The sequence below is a fragment of the Carcharodon carcharias genome, chromosome 3 (genome assembly GCF_017639515.1).
Source record: "Carcharodon carcharias isolate sCarCar2 chromosome 3, sCarCar2.pri, whole genome shotgun sequence".
NCBI lineage: Eukaryota > Metazoa > Chordata > Chondrichthyes > Lamniformes > Lamnidae > Carcharodon > Carcharodon carcharias.
This window is the reverse complement of record NC_054469.1, coordinates 228,934,643-228,955,323: the sequence shown is the minus strand read 5'-3', so window position 1 is coordinate 228,955,323 and position 20,681 is coordinate 228,934,643. Positions and strand designations below refer to the sequence as shown.

Genomic DNA, 20,681 nt, shown 5'->3' with positions numbered 1-20,681 from the left:
GAGAGAGTGCAGAGGAGATTTACCAGGATGTTGCCTGGGCTGGAGATTTTAAGTCATGAGGAGAGATTGCATAGACTTGAGTTATTTTCCCTGGAGCAGAGGAGATTGAGGAGGGGATATGATTGAGGTGTATAAAATTATGAGGAGCATAGATAGGGTAGACAGGAAGGAACTTTATCCCTTGGTGGAGGGATGAATAACCAAGGGGCATAGATTTAAGGTAAGTGGCAGCAGGTTTAGAGGGGATTTGAGGAATAATTTTTTCACCCAGAGGATGGTGGGAATCTGGAACTCACTGCCTGAAAGAGTGGTAGAGGCAGAAACCCTCATAACATTTAAGAAGTATTTGGATGCGCACTTGCGATGCCATGGCATACAAGGCTATGGGCCTAGTACTAGAAAATGGGATTAGAATAGTTAGGTACTTGTTTGACCGGTGCAGACTCGATGGGCCAAAGGGCCTTTTTCTGTGCTGTAGACCTCTATGACTCTAACACTCAAAAGGAACAGATCATTAGTCTTAGTAGTCCTTAGAGGAAAGCAATGATTTGTATCAAGTCTGAGATCATATTTCTTCAATCCCAAGGTTGAGCTGTTCTGTAACCTTCTTGAGGGTGCACAGAGGATTTTTGATTTTCCGGAGAACTTTGATGTGGCTGGTACTAAGTAAACAGCTTAGCAGCCTGATCTGGAAAGGCTTATCTTTTACAGTAAATAGTTGTTTAAGATCCAGGCATTATAATGTTGTAGGTCATCACAAGGTGTTGTTTTATGAGCTGGTCAAGCAACTGAGGCACCACTGAATGTGCACAACTTTGAATGTTGTAAAGAGAAATTTGTTTAGAACTCTTTCTGATATAGCCTCATGAATAATCATAGTAATGAAGGGTGACTGAAAAATATAGACAATTGAACAAATCTCCCCATTTATATGATTGTGAAAGTTTGATAGAATAGATTCATGGTTGGTTGATTATGTTGTTAAAGATACACAGGTGAAGGGCATCATTTGATTAAGGACTGAGAGCACATATAAAGAGTGGTCTGGGGCTTGGCCTAAATAGCCAAGTGGTTATGGTACTGGGTTTGTAACCCCAAGGTCAAGTGTTCAAATCTCACAATGGCAAACTATGAAATAATGTAACCTCATCTGAATACAGATGGAAACGTGTTAACTCGAAAGAGTATCAAGAGTTCGAGGGGCTTGGCCTAAATAGCCAAGTGGTTATGGTACTGGGTTTGTAACCCCAAGATCAAGAGTTCAAATCTCACAATGGCAAACTATGAAACAATGTAACTTCATCTGAAACAGATGAAAACGGGTTTGTACTCGAAAGAGTTATAAAGAGTGTCTGTTATGGCACTGTTAATGGTTAGGAGGCAGAGATCTGTTATTCTGCATCTTATGAATAAACCTACTAACAAGGAAAAGATCTGTGTCTTTTTTCTTTCTTCACCATCTAACTTGGATCCATTTAATAGAATATACTTCTTGCTTGTCTCGGGGAAGATAGTCTCTGTGCCGTGTGTTGCTGGGTCAGAATCCTGGAACACCCTCCCTAAAAGCACTGAGGGTGTACCTACACCAGATGGACTTCAGTGGTTCAAAGAAGGCAGCTCACCACCATCTTAAGAAGGGCAATTAGAGATGGGCAATAATGCTGGCCTTGCCAGTGATGTTCACAGCGCATGGATAAATAGAAAAAGAATTATAATATTTTTATCATTTACTATTTTGCTATACATAATGCAGAGGAGACATTCCTCGATGAGGACCAGAGAAGAATAACAGTGCATTAAAGGGACAGTTGTGACTTCAATGGAAAAGTCCATTTTAAAGTGCAGAATTGATCAAAATTAACTAGTACAGCAAACTAGATATAGTAAGAGTGCTGCATATATAGTGTAAACTTAATTTAAACACAACTAATTAAGTTCTCTGATAATTCAAATGTATAGAATCCTGGGTTTCAACAACAGGTAGAGAGGCCATTTGGCCATCATGACTGTGCTGGTTCTCGGAAAGGACTAACTGCAAAGTCTTAATCCTCGCATTTCCTTCATGTAATTCGAAGTTATTCTTTGAATATTTAGCTTCTTTTTAAAAATTGAACATAGCTTTGTTGAACTCACCCCTGGTGACTGGTCGATGATGGTGTTTATGCTTCACACGAACCTTCCTCACCCTACTTCATCCCACCCTATTAGCATATCCGTCTCTTCCTTTCTCCCTCATGTAGTTATTTAACTTCACCTTAAATGCATCTATGCTGTTTGCCTCAGATACTCAATGTGGTAGCAAGTTCAACGTTCTGACCACTCATTGAATAAAGAAACTTCTCCTGACTTTATTGGATTTATTGCTGACTACCTTGTATTTACAGTCCCTAGTTTTGGACTCCCCCACAAGTGAAAGCATCTACATCTATTCCATCAAATCCCTTCATATTTTTAAAGACCTCTTATAAATCAACCTTTTCCATAGATAAGATCCTTGGCCTGTTCAGTCTTCCCTGATAGTTATAACCTTTCAGTTCTGGTATCAGCCTTGTAAATCTTCTCCAGTATCTCTATATCCTCCTTATAATATGGAGCCCAGAATTGTTCACAATACTTGAAGTGTGGCCCAGTTCCTTGTACATGTAACATAACTACCCCAGTTTTGCAATTCTGTTCTTCTAGAAATGATTCTGCTTTTACTACTCCTGTTAGCATAATTCATGTTCTAATAATCCACTCCTTGTCTCTCACTTCATTCTTTGGGCGATTTTAAATTTATGCCTTCCAATTATCAACTCATTGACTTATGGAAATAGTTTTTATCCATTATTTATCTTATCAAAACTTCAAAACGCTGAACATATTTATCATTCTTCTCTTACCCTCTCTTGGAATTGAAAAACATCAGTTTTTCTAATCTCTGCTCACAGCTAAAGCCTCTTTTCCCTGTTGAATCTTTTTTGTACCCTTTGCATGATCTTGACCTTCTCCCTAAAGTGAGGCAACTAAATGCTGGGTTCAATATTCTAACTGCAGTGTGCAAATGTTTTTTTCAGCATTGCCTTTGCTGTGTTATTTCCTTTGCTTGATTTAAACAATTGGATGATTCAACTTTTTATCAAGGGTGGAGGGTTTCCAATGTTTGGAGCCTCAATTTTTTTTTAAGCCAGGTTCTTTGGAATTTTTGGGATTATTCAATGCCAAAGTTGTAAAATGACTAGCATGTTAATTTAAATCATTTAAACCTGTTTTATTTTTGTTGCTGTTTGTCATTTATTTATAGAAATTTATTTTCAGCTGTAGCTGTGAAGAAACTATGGGCTAAACTTGTGTAAACCCATTGGCAAGATGGGCACGGCGTCTTCGCTGATTGGCCCAAATGAAGTAATTGAAGACACAGATGGTGGTGGAGGGGAGGCTTGCGAGATTCCAGTGGAAGTCAAACCCAAGGCCAGACTGTTGCGTAGCTCCTTCAGACGGGGTCCACGTGTAATTGGCGCAAGCTTTAAATCAACAGCTTCAGTTGACCTTGAATATACTGCAGAATACGAGCGACTAAGGAAGGAATATGAAATTTTTCGTGTCAGTAAAAATAATGAGATTGCCTCCATGCAGAAAAAGGAAACCAAACTTGACAAAGAAAACAAAAGATTGAGGGCGGAGCTTCAGGTGAGAACTTAATTGTTGAAAGTGTTATGATATGGCAGATGATGTGTGCCAGGTGGGCCAAATCCACAAGGGAAACTTGGTCACACTATTATAACAGTTTTGCCATTTGTATTTATTATGAGAAGATGTGTGCACTGAATTCGGAAGTAATAAGTCTGCCAAGACCTTTAGAGATTTTAAAAATTAAATTAAAATGTTTATTAATAAAATAAAAGATTTCAAGTACATACAAAAGACTACAATTACTTATTACTATAATTAATCCGAAAATTCCTAATTATCCTGGCTCCCAGTTACACCCCCTTTCAGGCAACAGTCCAAATAGATAGCAAGTTAGCACAATATCCTTTTGACAGTGGAATTCCAAATGGCTTTTCCCCAACTTCAGTTTCGTTCCATAGCAGACTCATGCACACATGGCTGGGGGCTTCATTAAGGCTATTTCACACACACCTATTAGATCTTACATGGCCTTCTGACACATAACTTTCCATTCTCCTTTATATATGTTTCTCTCTTTTTAATATGTAAATCCCATTGATCCATATGTCTTTGAAACTGTATCTTCCTCATAATATAAAAACTTTCATGTTGCCAAAATTGTCAGTAACCTTTGGGAAAAATAAACACACTGCTTAGCCTTGCTTATCTGGCTAGTTTTAAACTCCTTCATTTATCTATAAATGCAAATTCCCTTCACACCTTACATGCCAAGTCAGCATCCATGTTTACTCATTAGCATGTCAAGCATCTAGCTTCTTTTGATGATTTCAAGCTTGCAGTCTACTTGACTCCAAATATAATTAAATCACAAAGACATACCCAACTATACTTACCTCCATAAACCTACTTCACAATAAACCAGAAAAATATTATGAAAATTATTATACTTTTATCACAAAGATGAAAGGTCATTGGCCTGAAGCGTTAACTCTGTTCCTCTCTCCACAGATGCTGCCTGACCTGCTGAATGTTTCCAGCATTTTCTGTTTTTATTTCAGGTTTCCAGCATTTGCATTATTTTGTTTTTGTATTAAGACCCTTGGTGTGCTTGGCTCATACACTCTTATGTTCTCCTATGATGCTAGACCTGCATTACAAGCAATGTATTAATCCTTCATGTGTGTTTGCCATTCTCATTTATTTTCACTTGGGGAACAACATAATGATGATATCTGTATAACAGATTAAATTGTTCTATGTACATTATAAAATTGAAAGTGTCAATTTCATCCAAACGCCATTGAAGAAAAAAGAGACATATTGCAAAACTGCATTGTGTTAGTTTATAGAACTTGAAGAAGGACTTTAAAGATTTTTCTGTATTAAATTCCCTTGCACAGATTGAACACTGAATCTGGGACATTCCTGACCTTCTATGCCTCTTCAGCTCACTGGATAAACTTGCTGATTGCTCAGTGTGTCAGTGGTGGGGGGTTGGTGCTCTGTTCAGATCTTTTAATCCATCTGATATTATATTCTACAGGCTCTCCAGAAAACCTACCAGAAGATACTTCGAGAAAAGGAAAGTGCCCTTGAGGCAAAATACCAGGCCATGGAGAGAGCTGCTACATTTGAGCATGACAGGGATAAAGTAAAAAGGCAGTTTAAGGTAATTGCAACCAACAAACACCAGGAGTAGAATTTTGCCCTTGAAGGGCGGGCGGGCAGCCAATCGCTGCCACTGAAATGGGCCCTGCCACCATTTTGAGTGGGCAGGCCAATTAAAACCTGCCCAGCAGGCCACCTGACGAGAAGTGCTATGCACTTCCTGTGCTGGGGGTGGGGGGGGGAGGGATTCTCCAACTGTCAAACCGCTCTTTCGCGGATGTATGCAAAAGAGTGCACATCTCCCTGAGACTAATTGCTGTCTCGGGGAGAGCGCTGAAAGTGTTAGAAACTTAAAAAATATAAAAATAAAAAAATTATTAACATGTCCCCCTCCTGTGACAATGTCGCACGGGATGCGACCTGTTAATAAATATCACATAAAATTTATTAAAGTTTTTTAAAACAGACATGAAACCTCATCCCGCCAGTGGATGAGGTTTCATGTATTATCAGAAGCCCACTGGGGCTCCTGGCCTGTCCGCCAGCCTTAAGGTTGGACGGGCAGGTCCTTTAATTGGCTCAATTACCCTGTCAATGGCCTCAAAGAGCCATTGACAGGTCGGTGGGCGGACAGCTGATTTCGCTGTCTGCCCGCCTTCCTGAATATTTAAATGGGTTCCCCCTGACGTCATTTTCGTGTTGGAGAGCGGGCCCCGCCCCCAATTCGCCAACGGAAAAATTCTTGACCAGGCCTTAAAGGAAATTTTTGGGACTCAGTAAGGATTTAAAAAAGCATGATTGCTGTACCAATAACACATGTAAGCTCTTCAATATACAGTGAAAGTAATATTGAGTTGAATTTACACAATTGCATTCAGGAAGCTCTTTAGGTCATGTTGTGCATGTGATCTTCCCCATGCAGCCTGTTTCAATGGCCTGGCTGCCTGACCTTGGTGGCATTTCTTCACTATTGAGATGGGGCACTAAATGGTATGTCATAAGGTAGCAATGTTTTCCATTAGCACCAAAAACTGACATTTCTAAAGCAAAGTTGGTCCATCTGCGTCTCGCTCTTGGAGCAGCCCTTGGTTGCCAATCATGGGTCAGTTGGTAGTGTTCTTGTCTCAGAGTCAGAGGGTTGTGTATTCAAGTTCCACTGTACAGACTTGAGCGCTAAAGTTAAGGTTGATACTCCAGTGCAGCAATGAGGGAGAGCTGACGGTTGTGTCTATTGGATGAAAAGTTAATCTGTGGCCCACCTGCCTTCTCAAGTGCACTTTAAAGACCTACGTGAAGAAGAGCAGAGGAGTTATCCCCGGTGTTCTGGCCAATATTTATCCCTGAACCAACATCATAAAAATAGTAAACCTGTAACTAAGGTATTATGGTTTGTGCTGTGTTCCCTATGTTACGTGTGATCTTGATTTCCTTTATCCCCATGCTTTTTTAAAAGAAAAAGCCAATTCATGATATAGCACATTTTTCCTTCCATTATATAATATTCAGCACGTTAGATTATGATTTTCACTTAAAAAAAAGCTTTTATTTGTCAAATTGCTTTCCTTTATTTAGAGGATGTAAAACATGCATCAAGATGCAACATGTACAGGATAAATTTACTATCACATGATGTGGCATTTTCTTCATTTTCATTTATGTACCACCTCACGTATTGAATGATATCTGAAAAATAATGCCAAGCAGCCATTGTTTCAAACAGACAATTTATAATTTTCTCAGTCTCCACATGTATTTAAAGATATAGTTTTGCCTCTCACATATCTAATCTTCAATCTGCTCCAACATTGTAAAATTTTGGAACCTTTCTTGCAACCTAAGTTTAAGCTAAATTGTGATTATTTTTGTTTTTCATATTCTTCCTTTCTTTCTGTTTTGTTACATTTCATCAGAGAGGTGAGATTATTTAGCTCATGGACATTTTTGCAACTTTGGATGTTATAAAATGAAAGTTGTATAAATCTCTGAGTATTGGCTGTAAATGTTTTATTTCAGATTTTCAGGGAAACCAAGGAAAAGGAGATTCAAGACCTATTACGTGCTAAACGTGAGCTAGAAGCCAAACTTCAGAGACTGCAGGCTCAGGGGATTCAAGTGTTTGATCCAGCAGACTCCGACTCAGATGACAACCATACTGATGTCACAGGTAAAACTGTAATACACGTGTTTAATCTCTCTCGATCTTCTCTTTCCCTGCACAGTGCACATTTACAGCTAATACTGAGAAATTTATATACATTTCACCACTCCTTTCATTTTATAACAAATTTCAAACAATCATCACAATTTATACTACAGGAGAAAAGGGTGCTGATTGTTTGCAGTGGTGTTGCCATGGAGAAAGCAATAGGGAGCTATAGGCTTCTTAAGCTCCTGGGTAATGCAAAAAAGGTGCAAAGCTTGAACCATATTCCTTTTGTTTGCAAAGAACAGGTCCCTGTGTATGTCGCTTCTAGCGAGCATAAATGAGCCACGTTACGAGCTTGACTGATTATCTTAAATTGGTTGTTAGCGTAGTTGTTAGCACACTCAGGATTGGTCAGCACATGCTGCCCAATCATGGAATCACATCTAACAGTAGATGTTTTGTTTTGGGATTTGCAAGTGTGAGCTGGTTGAGTACGGTCTGCTTTTGTTGTGCTGTTTGTGTATCGCTCTGTTCCTGACTATCTTTGTCACTCTTTCGGTAAGTCTCTTTCTCTCTCTCTTTCTCTCTCTTCCCCCACCTTGCCCCACCACTCCAGGAGGTGGTAGGAAGGGTTGCTGTCTGTCTATGTGAATGCACACAGAAGTAGAGACAAATGACAACTTTGTGCATGTATGCAAACTGAAACAATAGCAGTTGAACTTGCATATAGATTTTCATATAGCAAATCGAAACCAAGGACATAAGAACATCACCCCAATGCACTTTTTTAACCCGGTCGCTTGATAATAACTGCAAACAGTTATAATGGTAGATTTTAAGTATTTCCAATCTTGACAAGTGAAACATGTATAAATTCATAAAATCTATTGTAATGTGCTCTCTTTGCTAAATTATGAACTTTAAAATGCTTTTGATGGTTAAACATTAAATAAGTGTCAATATTTCTGTGCCTGACTTCTTCATTCTTCCTGTGTTCTTGTTATCATTGATCTGTATATACTCTACTTTGTTATTACTGTCAGAGCTGTTTTTACTTATCATCATTTATAACTGAGCTCTGAATTATGATGTTGAACAGCTCCTTAAATACTTTGGTTCACCTGCCCATCTCATTTACTATTTCTGTCTCCTTTCTAAGTTTAAAGTAGTGGAAAATTACATCTAGATGTACATAGAATTGTGTATAAGTAGTACTGTTAATTTTTGAAAGGGTATGTATTTCTGATATGTGAGACTTTTTAAAAAAAAGTTAGTAATGTTGGCAAAAGGTGGCAGTATTAATTGCTAGATCAGTTGGTAATTTTAAATCTGATTTTTCAGAACAAAATCGATCAATAATGTTAAGGGATATGGGGCAACTATGGTTAGGTCACTGATTAGCGTGATCTCATTGAATGAGGAACAGGCTTGAGGGGCTAAATGGCTGCCTCCTGTTCCTATATTTCTATGGTGTGTGAGGAAAAGCTAAGTAGGTACCTAGGCAGGAGTGGCAGGGATTTAGAGAAGTCCCTGCAAAAGTTTGCTTGCAGGACTTCCATTTTTACACAAAACGACCTTAATATTGGATTGTGTCGTGGTTCACATTTGATTATATAGGAACTTCATTTTGGTGCTGCATGCGTGACATTAACCTGGTGACTGGGTATGGCAACATTATGGGCTGAACTTTCCCTTTGGAGTGTGGGGGCGGGCCCTGCACACCCACGCGTAAAATGATACACGGTGATGTAGGACGAGGGTCCCGACATCACCGCGCGCCATCGCGATATTTTGCTGGGCCGGCGCGGCGATGATACCTGACGCACGCCCGCCATTAATTAACAAGCCAGTTAAGGCGCTTGAGGCGTCAATTGACGCTGATTTTTGGGTGCCTGTGCGATCTTCGGCTCGACGCACGGGCTCAACAGGCAGGACACATTTGTATTACCCTCATCCACGGGCGGGATAAGAGGGTTCACTGGGGTTGTGAGTGTGCACATGCAAGCATTTATTTCTGAAAGTTTTTGAAACTTGCCTGTGTGATCTGCAGTACTTCAAAACGCATCCCAGCTGCTTTTTCTGGATTCTTAACCTTCAGGTCAGCACTCTGCAGTGAGTAGTTTTTTCTGGCCTGCAAGTTTTAGGAAGCCTTCCCTTAGCCTGGGAATGGGAGCTGAACTGTCCATTGGAGGCAGCTCCCCTGATGAGGAAGGGAGGGCTAGAATAAGGAAGAGGTCAGGGGTGCACATTCAGCCTCCAGGGGAGCCATCTTTGGGAGGCCAGGTGCAGGCACAAGGGGTGCAGGGCCAAGAGGTAGTCCAAGGTGGAAGGGGCCACTGAAGACGCCTCTATCCTGGTGCCAGGGTATACAGGCGGCGAAGCAGCTACCTCAATATGTCTGAGGTGCAATGCCGAAGGAGGCTCCGTCTCTGAAGGGAGACAGTCAACTATATCAGTCAAATGATAGGGCCTGAGATATTCACTAACTGTGTGGGCGGACACCCCATGCCAATGGCTCAGAAGGTCACAGCTGTCCTCAACTTCTATGCTTCTGCCACCTTTCAGGGGTTGGTGGGTGATCTTTGCGGTGTCTCCCAATCAGCTGTGCAGACTTGTGTCAAGCATGTTACAGGCACTCTGTTCAGGCGTGCATTGACCTTCATCCATTACTGTTGGGACCAGGCAAGCCAGAGGCTTCGTGGCCATTGCTGGCTTCCCCCACGTCTAGGGGGCTATAGACTGTACACATGTGGCCATCAAGGCGCCAGCAGGTGAGCCCAGTGACGTTGTCAACAGGAAGGAATCCCACTCCATGAACGTGCAGTTAGACAGGATGCTGATTCTACAAGTCTGTGCAAGGTACCCAGGCAGCTCCCATGACACCTACATCCTCAGACACTCCCAGGTGCCGGGGCTCTTCATTGCTCCAGCCCGGCTGGATGGATGGCTGCTGGGTGACGAGGGCTATCCCCTCAGAAGGTGGCTTATGATGCCTCTCCACCATCCGATATCAGAAGCTGAGCGGCGGTACAATAGGTACCATACCTCCGCATGGTCTGTGGTGGCGAGAACCACTGTCTTCTCAAGGTGCATTTCCATCCCATCCTGGGGCACCAGCCCCTCCTGCCGTGCTGCCACCTCCTCGAGAAGGATAGCAAGGCAGTCGTCCGAGGAACGAGGGGTACACTGTCCCCGCCCCCCCACTCTCCGGCCTGGTCTGTCCTGCTGCCCTACCCTCCAGCCTGGCCTGCTCCGCTGGCCTAGCCTCCGGACTGGCCTGCTCACCAGAAGCCCTGTTGTGAGCCCTTCCACTTGACATTGTGAGCAGCCTTGCAGAGACTGCCAGCGCTTCTGATAAACAGGCTGCCGGGTCACCATTAGACCCGGCGGACAATGCACTACCGCTATCCTTGGGAGTCAGGCGTTAATCGGCCCACCCACGTAAAATGGCAGCGCAGATCCGATCGCGAGCAGTGATCGTGCCCGCTCCCGCTCTGCCCCCGCCCCCCCACCAAACAGAAAATTCAGCCCTATAAGGTTCTTGTTGGATCTTTTGGATTCAAACTTCATGTTTCGATTATCTTATTAATTATGCCTCCTTAAAACTTGATATCTCTTTGAATCTTTCAGCTACAGGCACTCAGTGTGAATACTGGAGTGGTGGGGTCCTGGGAAGTGAGCCGTCTTTGGGCAGCATGATACAACTTCAGCAGACATTCCGAGGTCCAGAGTTTGCACAAAGTTCAATAGATGTCGAAGGACCTTTTGCCAATGTTAATCGAGGTACGCTATTAGTTGTTAGTACTGAGATAATATCATTTGTTTCTTGGCATTTAAATGTGTTGGGCTGTAATTTGCTGTGGCAAGGCAGGACATCTCTAAGCTTTTTACTTTGTGTGGCAAAATGCTGCAAGTGTGAACTGGTAACAGCGCAGCCAGTGAAACTAGGCATCTGTGACCTGAGTGAACAAGGCAAACAACTGTGCATCTCCTTAATGAATCAGATTGAAGCATTGTGAAATTAACAGTGCAAGGATCAAGAAGATCGTGTAAATTAGAATGGGCGAATTCAATGAGAAAACAGGGTGCAAAAAGAAAAAAATGGGGAAGGATTAGGGTTAAGAGAGATGTGTCAGAAAGGCAAAGTTTTAAAAAAAACCTAACATTTGACATTAAAAATATTTACAACAACATTTAAAACTTGAAGGTATGAGACTTTACGCTTGTTTTCAATGCTAAAAGTTGATTGACAATTAATACTTATCGTGTTGTTATAAGGGTACTTAGACTGAAATGTACAAGACTTTAACTTTCTGTGTGGTTAGTTTAGTTTGTATCTACCATGCGAGTAAAGGAACATCACGACATTCAATGCATTTCAGTGGTTTTCCAGAATAAGAGATGCTGTTTTCACAAAATAAGTGGTGGACCATCAAATCTCAGTCAGCAAATTTTGTATTTCTACATTTAAGGTCACATCTGCCTATGCCTAAGTTGCTGTACCTTTTATGTTTAAATAACAGAGAACACCATTCGCTTCACTGTTATTTTGTCAGCAAATTATGGGACAAAGGCCAGTGCTCTGAAGTGTTTGGTTATGTGTGTGCTATGTTAGGTAAAGCAGGGTGTTGTGGGTTCTCATGTGTAATTTCTTCCTGAGAGTCCCCGATGTATGCTAGATCATCTGATAAAGCACTGAGAAGATTTAAAATAATTGACTTTTAAAGCTGCATAACTTTAGAATTAAGTTAAAACAAGTCCCAGATTTGATTGAGCGGAGATCGGAGAGAACAGTTACATCTGGAAGAGCGAATAACATAGAGTTTAGTGTGAGCCAAATTACCATATGTCATGTGAACGTGACTTGTGGATGCTGCATGTTAGTTGTCATGATCTCCGTACAGACTGGTAATTTTAAAGAGGCTTCAACTTCAGCTATTAAGTGAAAGAATGACACAGCAAGATTCCCTGTTTTTAAAAATATTACTGTAGCAAATGACTTAAAAAAATTGTTGACTAAACACTTTTTTTGTAGGCAACTTATACTTTAAACTATAGAAAGGAACATTCCCCTTTTATACTTACCACCCATTGCACTCTCCATGGAATTAGTCCTTTTAGCAAACAGTCCACTGTTGCTCCAGGCTTCTAATGGGTCCTGGCATCCCAGTTTCATTGAGTAGTAACTTCGAGTGACCACCTCTTGGCAATTTCCTCAGCTTTTGAAGAGATTCTTAAAACCACCACCAGCAATAAACCCTGTTCTGATGATGATTCTTTCCAACACCCCACCTGAAAACCACCATGCCAGGACGAATCTCCCAAAATCCTTACAAGGCTGTAGGATGCATCTCTTTGGCTGGAGGCCAGCTCCCTTCCACATCCAGCTGTGGTAGCTCACAAAGTCTTTTCTCTCTGCTGACCAAACTCTGCGATATTCACTGATTTGTGGGGAAGCCTGTAACCTAATCTCAAAATGGCTTTCCTCTGCTCTCTTGCCCATGGCAACATGAAACATATTAACCTCGTATCTAGGTAAAAACGCCAATTAACTACCTTTGAACCTAACTCCCTTTCATCTTAAAAGTACATGGGCAACTGTTTATAAAACCAGTACCTTCAACACCTTTCTGGGACTTTGGGAGACTCAGAGTCTACTTATCACAAACCCAGAGACTGCTGCCATTGCCTCTAAGCATTAATACCTTGCATCTTCTACTCAGTAAACCAATCTACGCCTTTCTCTGATCTCTAACAATCAAGCCACCTAGGCTCACTGTCAGGCTGACTTCAGAATAGGTGACATGACCCCCTTTATTTGCCCTAATTTTAAAACTACAGCTGCAAAATAGAATTAATTTACAAACCTCATTTTTAATGTTGTCTAAAATGCAGCATAAGTTTTAATGTGTTTTTTTTTTACACTTGTTTTATAACCATTAATGAAAAGGCTAAAGTGGATGAATAGTGGTATGCGTGAATCATGTTAAAGAGTGGATCCATTTAATTCTGTTGACTTTTCCAGATGACTGGGATGCTGCTGTGGCCAGCTTGCTGCAGGTCACACCGTTTCTTCCTCCGACTCTTTGGAGCAATACAGTGCGCTGTTATCTTATGAATACTGCAGACACGCAGCCAGAAGTGGACTTGCTTCTCCGAGTAAGGCAACAATTATCTGCTGTTAGTTAAGTAACAATTGTAGATTGGCACAAAGGATTTAGGTAGTTATTCAGATTCCCTTTTTGGCTCTGTGTCTAAGCATGAAATATTACTGAACCATGCAGAGAAAGAAGTCCTGTTTTTTTGTTTGTGATCTGTTCAGAGTGCACTGATTTTATCTGATGAATTGATGAGTGTGTTATAATTGGCCTTAGTGTGCTAAAGACCATATGATCAATGTTGGCAAGTACAGCGCGCGGATAATGTATGGTTGATAGAGAGTTCATCTGTGACAATGGGATTGAAGCAAATCTTCCCTGTTCTTAAGATAAAATCAAAATACTGCAGATGCTGGAAATCTGAAATCAAACAAATTTTACGAACCTGATAGATGACTTTAAGATTGTAAAGGCGTGTGAGAGGGCTGATGTAGAGAAGAAGAGTCATATGAACTCGAAACGTTAACTCAGTTTCTCTCTCCACAGATGCTGTCAGACCTGCTGAGTATCTCCAGCATTTTTTGTTTTTACTTTCCTCTTCTTAGCCTGATAATGTGGTGATTGTTTGTAGCATCCCACTACTGCCCTGGCAAAAACTGCCAAGCTCAGCAGCTGGATACGGATCAATACTATCAGTATTTCCAGCTCGTGGAAGCTCTAACTTCCAGGGACTTCTTTTTTTAAGTTTAAAAAAGATACAATCCAATAAAAAATCCTTTAACTGGACCTATGAATATTATACTTCCTGTTGGTTGACTATCCTTCCAGTGCTTCATGTCCATGCTTACCTGTAAATGAGAGGTGTTGGAGGACTCTTGCCACCTTCATGACTGCAATTTAACAAACATCTTCAGATAAAGCTCGTATGCTTACAGTCCATAATTAAGTAAAAAAAAATGTTCTATAACCTTAATGTAGCATATGAGGCAGCTTTCTCACATACAGGTGCATGTAATTTAGATACATTGGAAGTGTAGATAAATAGCATAATATGAATATGTATTAATTAGGTGGTCCACAACAGCACTTGTGCTTCCTAATTTAATTGAAGTTTGCTGCCAGTGGTGTAAAGATGGGCAATTCGCTGATTCGCATAGATACGTAAGAGAACAATAATGCTCAGAGCAATGTCTGAGCTCTTGAGAATTACAATCCTCTTTCCATATCATTAGATGTAACCTTTTTTTTTTCAAATTGTGCTATTGATCACAACCTGCCCATTTATGTCCCATGCTGTTCACATTGTGAATACATACTATTCGATGAGATGTTAGAGCGAGGTCTGTCTGCCCACTCAGATGGATGTAAGAGATCCTAAGGCTTTATTTGAAGAAGGATAGAGTCATTCTGTTCATGCCCTGGCCAACATTTATCCCTCAGCCAACACCTAGGTTTGAAAAGCAGAATACTCTGGACGCTGGAAATCTGAAATAAAAACAGAAATGCTGGAAATACTCGGTTTATGGAAGCATCTGTGGAGAGAGGAACAGAATTAACGTTTCAGGCCGATGACCTTTATACCTAGAACAAATTGCCTGGTGATTTACTTCATTGCTAGCTGTGGGAGTTTTCTCGCACAATGACTATGCTTTTAAAGATGCTTCATCGACTGCAGAGTGTTTTGAGCTGCTGAAAGGCAGTATACAAGCCTTGCTTTCCCTTTTACTGTTGTATTTTGAGGAATGTGGCTTTTTCTGAGGGGAAAGCTTGATGAAAAATCTAGAAACCAAGCCTACTCTTCAAAGGGTTTAAAAGCTCAGGCTATAATTCTCTACCTTATGTACGAGTGTCTATTTTATTATTCATTCACGGGATGTGGGCTTCGCTGGCTGGGCCCAGCGTTTACTGCCCGTCCCTAGTTGCCCCTTGAGAAGGTGGCGGTGAGCCGCCTTCTCGAACCGCTGCAGTCCCTGTGGTGTAGGTGCACCCAGAGTGCTGTTAGAGGAGGGAGCTCCAGGATATTGACCCAGCGACAGTGAAGGAACGGTGATATATTTCCAGGTCAGGATGGTGAGTGGCTTGGAGGGGAACTTCCAGGTGGTGGTGTTCCAATCTATCTGCTGCCCTTGTCCTTCTAGACGGTGGTGGTCGTGGGTTTGGAAGGTGCTGTCTAAGAAACCTTGGTGAATTCCTGCAGTGCATCTTGTAGATGGTACACTGCTGCTACTGTGTATTGGTGGTTGAGGAAGTGAATGTTTGTGGATGTGGTTCCAATCAAGCGGGCTGCTTTGTCCTGGGTGGTGTCAAGCTTCTTGAGTGTTCTGGGAGCTGCACTCATCCAGGCAAGTGGGGAGTATTCCATTACACTCCTAACATGTGCTTTGTAGATGGTGGACAAGCTTTGAGGAGTGAGGAGGTGAGTTACTCGTTGCACAATTCCTAGCCTCTGCGCTACTCTTGTAGCCACTGTATTTATATGGCTAGCCCAGTTCAGTTTCTGGTCAATTGCAACTCCCAGGAGGTTGATAGTGGGGGATTCAGTGATGGTAATGCCATTGAACATCAAGGGGCGATGGTTGGATTCTCTCTTGTTGGAGATGGTCATTGCCTGACACTTGTGTGGTGTGAATGTTACTTGCCACTTGTCAGCCCAAGCCTGGATATGGTCCAATACCTGCATTTGGACATGGAATGCTTCAGTATCTGAAGAGTTGTGAATGGTGCTGAACATCCCCACTTCTGATGTTATGAAGGAAGGAAGGTCAGTGACGAAGCAGCTGAAGATGGTTGGGTCAAGGACACTACCTGCAGTGTTATCCTGGAGCTGAGATGAATGACCTCTGACAACCACAACCATCTTCCTTTTTGCTAGGTATGACTCCAACCAGTGGCGAGTTTTCCCCCTGACTCCCATTGACTCCAGTTTTGCTAGGGCTCCTTGATGCCACACTCAGTCAAATGCAACCTTGATATCAAGGGCAATTACTCTCACCTCACCTCGGGAGTTCAGCTGTTTTGTCCATGTTTGAACCAAGGCTGTAATGAGGTCAGGATCTGAGTAGCCCTGGCGGAACCCAAACCGGGTGTCAGTGAGCAGGTTATTGCTAAGCAAGTGCCGCATGATAGCAGTGTTGATGACCCCTTCCATTACTTTACTGATGATCGAGAGTAGACTGGCTGGGTTGGATTTGTCCTTTTTGTGTAAAGGACATGCCTGGGCAATTTTTCACATAGCCGGGTAGGTGCCAGTGTTGCAGCTGTACTGAAATAGCTTGGCTTGGGGCACAGCAAGTTCTGGAGCACAGGCCTTCAGTACTATTGCTGGAATATTGTCAGGGCCCATAGCCTTTGGTGTATCCAGTGCCTTCAACCGTTTCTTGATATCACGTGGAGTGAATCGAATTGGCTGAAGACTGGCATCTGTGATGCTGGGGACCTCCAGAGGACACAAAAATACTATTGGCAATTCCTCCAAAGTATACTCATTAGGGCTTGCCTACCTCTGGAGTCGCAGAATACCACTTCAGAAGATGGCCTTTATTTCATATGCCAGAAGCAAAGCAATAATGATGGCAAGAGTAAATGGCTGATGGTTTTGTTCCGTGTGAGAGTCATCCTCACTCAAGGATTAAATTTTGCAGTTTTACAAATCATCAAATGAGTGCCATCAATTTTACTGCTTTCTTTCTGGTTTGAAGTTTTGATTTTATTATAACGTGTGTTGTCTTTTTTCTTGTAGGAGTACTTACCGAAGCTGCAAATGACGTGTGAGTGCCTTGGGCACTTTTTCCTTATAGTACGATTCCCAGTGGAGTGTTCAAATCAGTACATAGCAGAGAGGAGGCGAGAGATTGAGAAAAGCTCCTTGTGTATTTTCCTTCTAGGTTCTACTTTGCCTCGGTAAGGAGATTTCAGCACTCATAATATAGAGTAGAAATTGTGATTGCGCCTGTTCTCATATGAATGCTTAGCTCCCTCTTACTAAATTCCTCTTGGTATCAATAAAATATTTTGGTGTTGTTAACAAAGGCATTGTCACATTTATTTTAAGGTTTGAAACCCCTGTTGAGGTAATGCGGACAGGAAATCGATATAAGCATATTTAATATTCAATATTTGTATGAGAATACCACTGATTCTTGTCTTCCAGTTATGTTCTGCCACATTTTTATAACAATATTTACTATTATAAATTCCTATGTTGTATTTACAAATTGCTCATAACGCTTTCTGATTTTTTTTTTCCTTTTTCATTAGTTTTTCCTCTCAGCAACTGAAATTTCTAACATCAAAAACAAGGTTTAAACAAAAATACTTACAAAAATTACATTTTCACAACATAAAAAAATCCATTGAATTCTTTGACAGTCTTAATGCCTTTATTAACAATTTCATTTGAAAGGCTTTGCCTTTCTCAAAAGAGTGGGCTGGGGCTTAAATATTTTTTCTATCCAGAGTAGTGAATTTGGGAGCTAAATTTTGATAGTGCAGTCTGACTATGTGCAGAGTTCCTAAATTTCCTGATAGGGATCATTATTGGTCCGTCAACTGCATTGATGGAATATTTTTCTTCAGCTTCAAGCATCAATAGATCAGTAACCTTTCTTCAAGTGCTTTTGAAAAGCAAGAGGGCAGGTTCCAAAAGCTTTATTGAATAGAATTTACATTGTGTACTATTTAGGGAAAAAGGGAGAGACTTGTCTGTGTGTGCACACACATGCTCTGGTCTAAAGGTGAAGGGCGTGGAGCAGGGGAGGTCAGAGAGAGTATTCATGCCAACCTAAATTTAATTAGCAGTTCAAAAACATCATTGTATGTTATTACTTAATCTTGTGGCACTTGTGTGAAGGCAGCTCAATGCCACTTATGGTGCGAGAGGATTAATATGACCTTATAAGTTCACGTGGGCAGTTTTAATTACAGCTATGGACATAGGACTTCATATTCCAAAGATATAAAAATAAAAACAGAATGTATGACTTTAAAGTGGGGACTGAGTTACATTTATGTGCCCTGGTCAAATTATTCCCCACCCTATAACATTGCTTCACCTAAAGGCTACATGTGGGCTTAAGCCCATATGGTTTTTTCAGAAAGTATCGCTAGATGTGGGTATCACTGATAAGGGCAAAATTTATTGCCCTTGCGAAGATGGTGATGAGCCGCTGCCTTGAATACAACTGAATGGCTTGCCAGGCCATTTTAGGGGCAGTGGTATGTAGTGGTCTGAATGTATATATTATTTATTCCGACACATATTCAAATCAACAGCTTTTTTGCATTTTTCAGTACACTTAGGAACTGCGTGACTGTGGGTCTGGAGTTACGGACAGGCAGATTTACTTCCGTAAAGGATGTTAGTGAACCAGGTGGCTTTTTACAATAATTCAGTAGGTTCATGGTCACCATTACTAAATTCCAGATTTATTTAATGAACTGAATTTAAATTCCCAGCTGCCTGGATTATTGGTTTGGGCCTCTGGCTTACTAATCCAATAACATAACCATTATGCTACAGTACTGTAACCTTGTATGTAGTGGTCTGTATGTGTGTATATATTTTGTATTCCTTCACATAGTCAAAGCAACAGCATTTTGCAGTTTTCAGTACATTTAGGAACTATCAACATGGTAGGGGGAGGCGGCAGGAGGTGGTTACAAGAAACTGAACTGGACCTGCCATATAAATACTGTGGCTACAAGGGCAGGTCAGAGACTAGGAATCCTGTGTTGGGTAACTCACCTCCTGACTCCCCAAAGCCTGTCCACCATCTACAAGGCACAAATCAGGAGTGTGATGGAATACTCTCCGCTTGCCTGAATGAGAGCAGCTCCAAGAACACTCAAGAAGCTCGACACCATTCAGGACAAGGCAGCCCACTTGATTGGCACCCCATCCACAAACATCCACTCCCTCCACCACTGACTCATGGCGGTAACAGTGTGTACCATCCACAAGATGCACTACAGAAACTCACCAAGGCTCCTTAGGCAGCACCTTCCAAACCCGCAACTGTGACCATCAGGAAGAACAAGAGCAGCAGATACATGGGAACACCACCAAGCCACATACCAGCTTGACTTGGAAATATATCGCTGTTCCTTCACTGTTGCTGGATCAAAATCCTGGAACTCCTTCGCTAACAGCACTGTAGGTGTATCTACCCCACATGGACTGCAGTGGTTCAAGAAGACAGCTCACAGCCACTTTCTGAAGCGTAGTTACGGATGGGCAATAGATGCTGGCCTAGCGAGCAACACCCACATCCTGTAAATGAATAAAGAAAATTTCTATTTACCAGTCTTGTGATGTAATTAAGAAGTTGCAAATGATGCTATTTATTGTCTCATTTCTTGATGCAACCATTACACATGTCAAGAACCATTGAAAAGGGAAAATACTCATTCAGTATAAGCCCACTTGTGTTTTTGTTTTTGCAGTTTACATAGTTTAGTCATTTCTTGCAATTGTACAGTCTCCAGTGTTTTGTCTGTATTATGTAGCAGAATAAGTAGAACCTGAATGTTAAACATGTTTTTAGAAGAGGAGAAGAAGAGTCATACAGACTCAAAACATTAGCTTTGTCTTTCTCTCCACAGATGCTGTTAGACCTGCTGAGTTTTTCCAGCATTTTCTGTTTTTGTTTCATGTTTTTAGACTGTGTAATTTTCCCTGAGTGGAGAGTGGTCATTTTTCATTGTTCATCACCCTCCACAACATGTAAGAGAAAGACAGAATTTGGGCTTATTTTGATAAGAATTCAAATTATGGTGAAAATCCCAGGTCACAGATTTCCTTACTTGTTAAATGAAATCTTTGTGTGTAGTGTGACTACACCAGTAAAAAATATAACAGCCTTCAGATGTTACTGTTTGTAAGAATAATTCCATGCCTATTATTTGAATTCAACCCAAAAGGAATATTCTAAGGTTATGGATACACAGTGCTGAGAGATATTCATTGTTACCAGCTCTCATAAGTAACCCAGCATTTTTGTGTTTAATGTAAGGTGTATGGAAGAAGACTGTGAAGAAAGTTTCCTGAAGAATGGTGAGACCAGATCTTTGATAATATACCACAGATTGGAGGAGAGCAGTGACAGTTCCGATTTAGCAATCCACATGATTGACAGAGTATCTGATGCAAACCACTCCCAGAAAGCAAAGGTAGCATATGGAAATATTTGCAATAATTGAGGATGCTTGTCCTTCATTCT

The 20,681-nt window shown here is 41.3% G+C and overlaps 1 protein-coding gene across 3 annotated transcripts in view; it reads left to right on the top strand.

Moving 5' to 3' along the window:
- Positions 1 to 20,681, top strand: part of nphp3 (nephronophthisis 3) — a 68,784-nt gene that overhangs the window by 3,695 nt on the left and 44,408 nt on the right. For 2 of the 3 annotated variants that reach the window (XM_041183420.1, XM_041183418.1), the window contains exons 2-8: positions 3,298 to 3,669; positions 5,156 to 5,281; positions 7,234 to 7,384; positions 10,997 to 11,149; positions 13,392 to 13,525; positions 17,204 to 17,364; positions 20,475 to 20,631. In XM_041183420.1, coding sequence (XP_041039354.1) covers positions 3,349 to 3,669; positions 5,156 to 5,281; positions 7,234 to 7,384; positions 10,997 to 11,149; positions 13,392 to 13,525; positions 17,204 to 17,364; positions 20,475 to 20,631 — 1,203 coding nt within the window. In that variant the 5' untranslated portion in view covers positions 3,298 to 3,348. Of the gene's footprint in view, positions 1 to 3,283; positions 3,670 to 5,155; positions 5,282 to 7,233; positions 7,385 to 10,996; positions 11,150 to 13,391; positions 13,526 to 17,203; positions 17,365 to 20,474; positions 20,632 to 20,681 lie in introns of all 3 variants that reach the window. The other variant, XM_041183419.1, reaches the window with a different exon arrangement.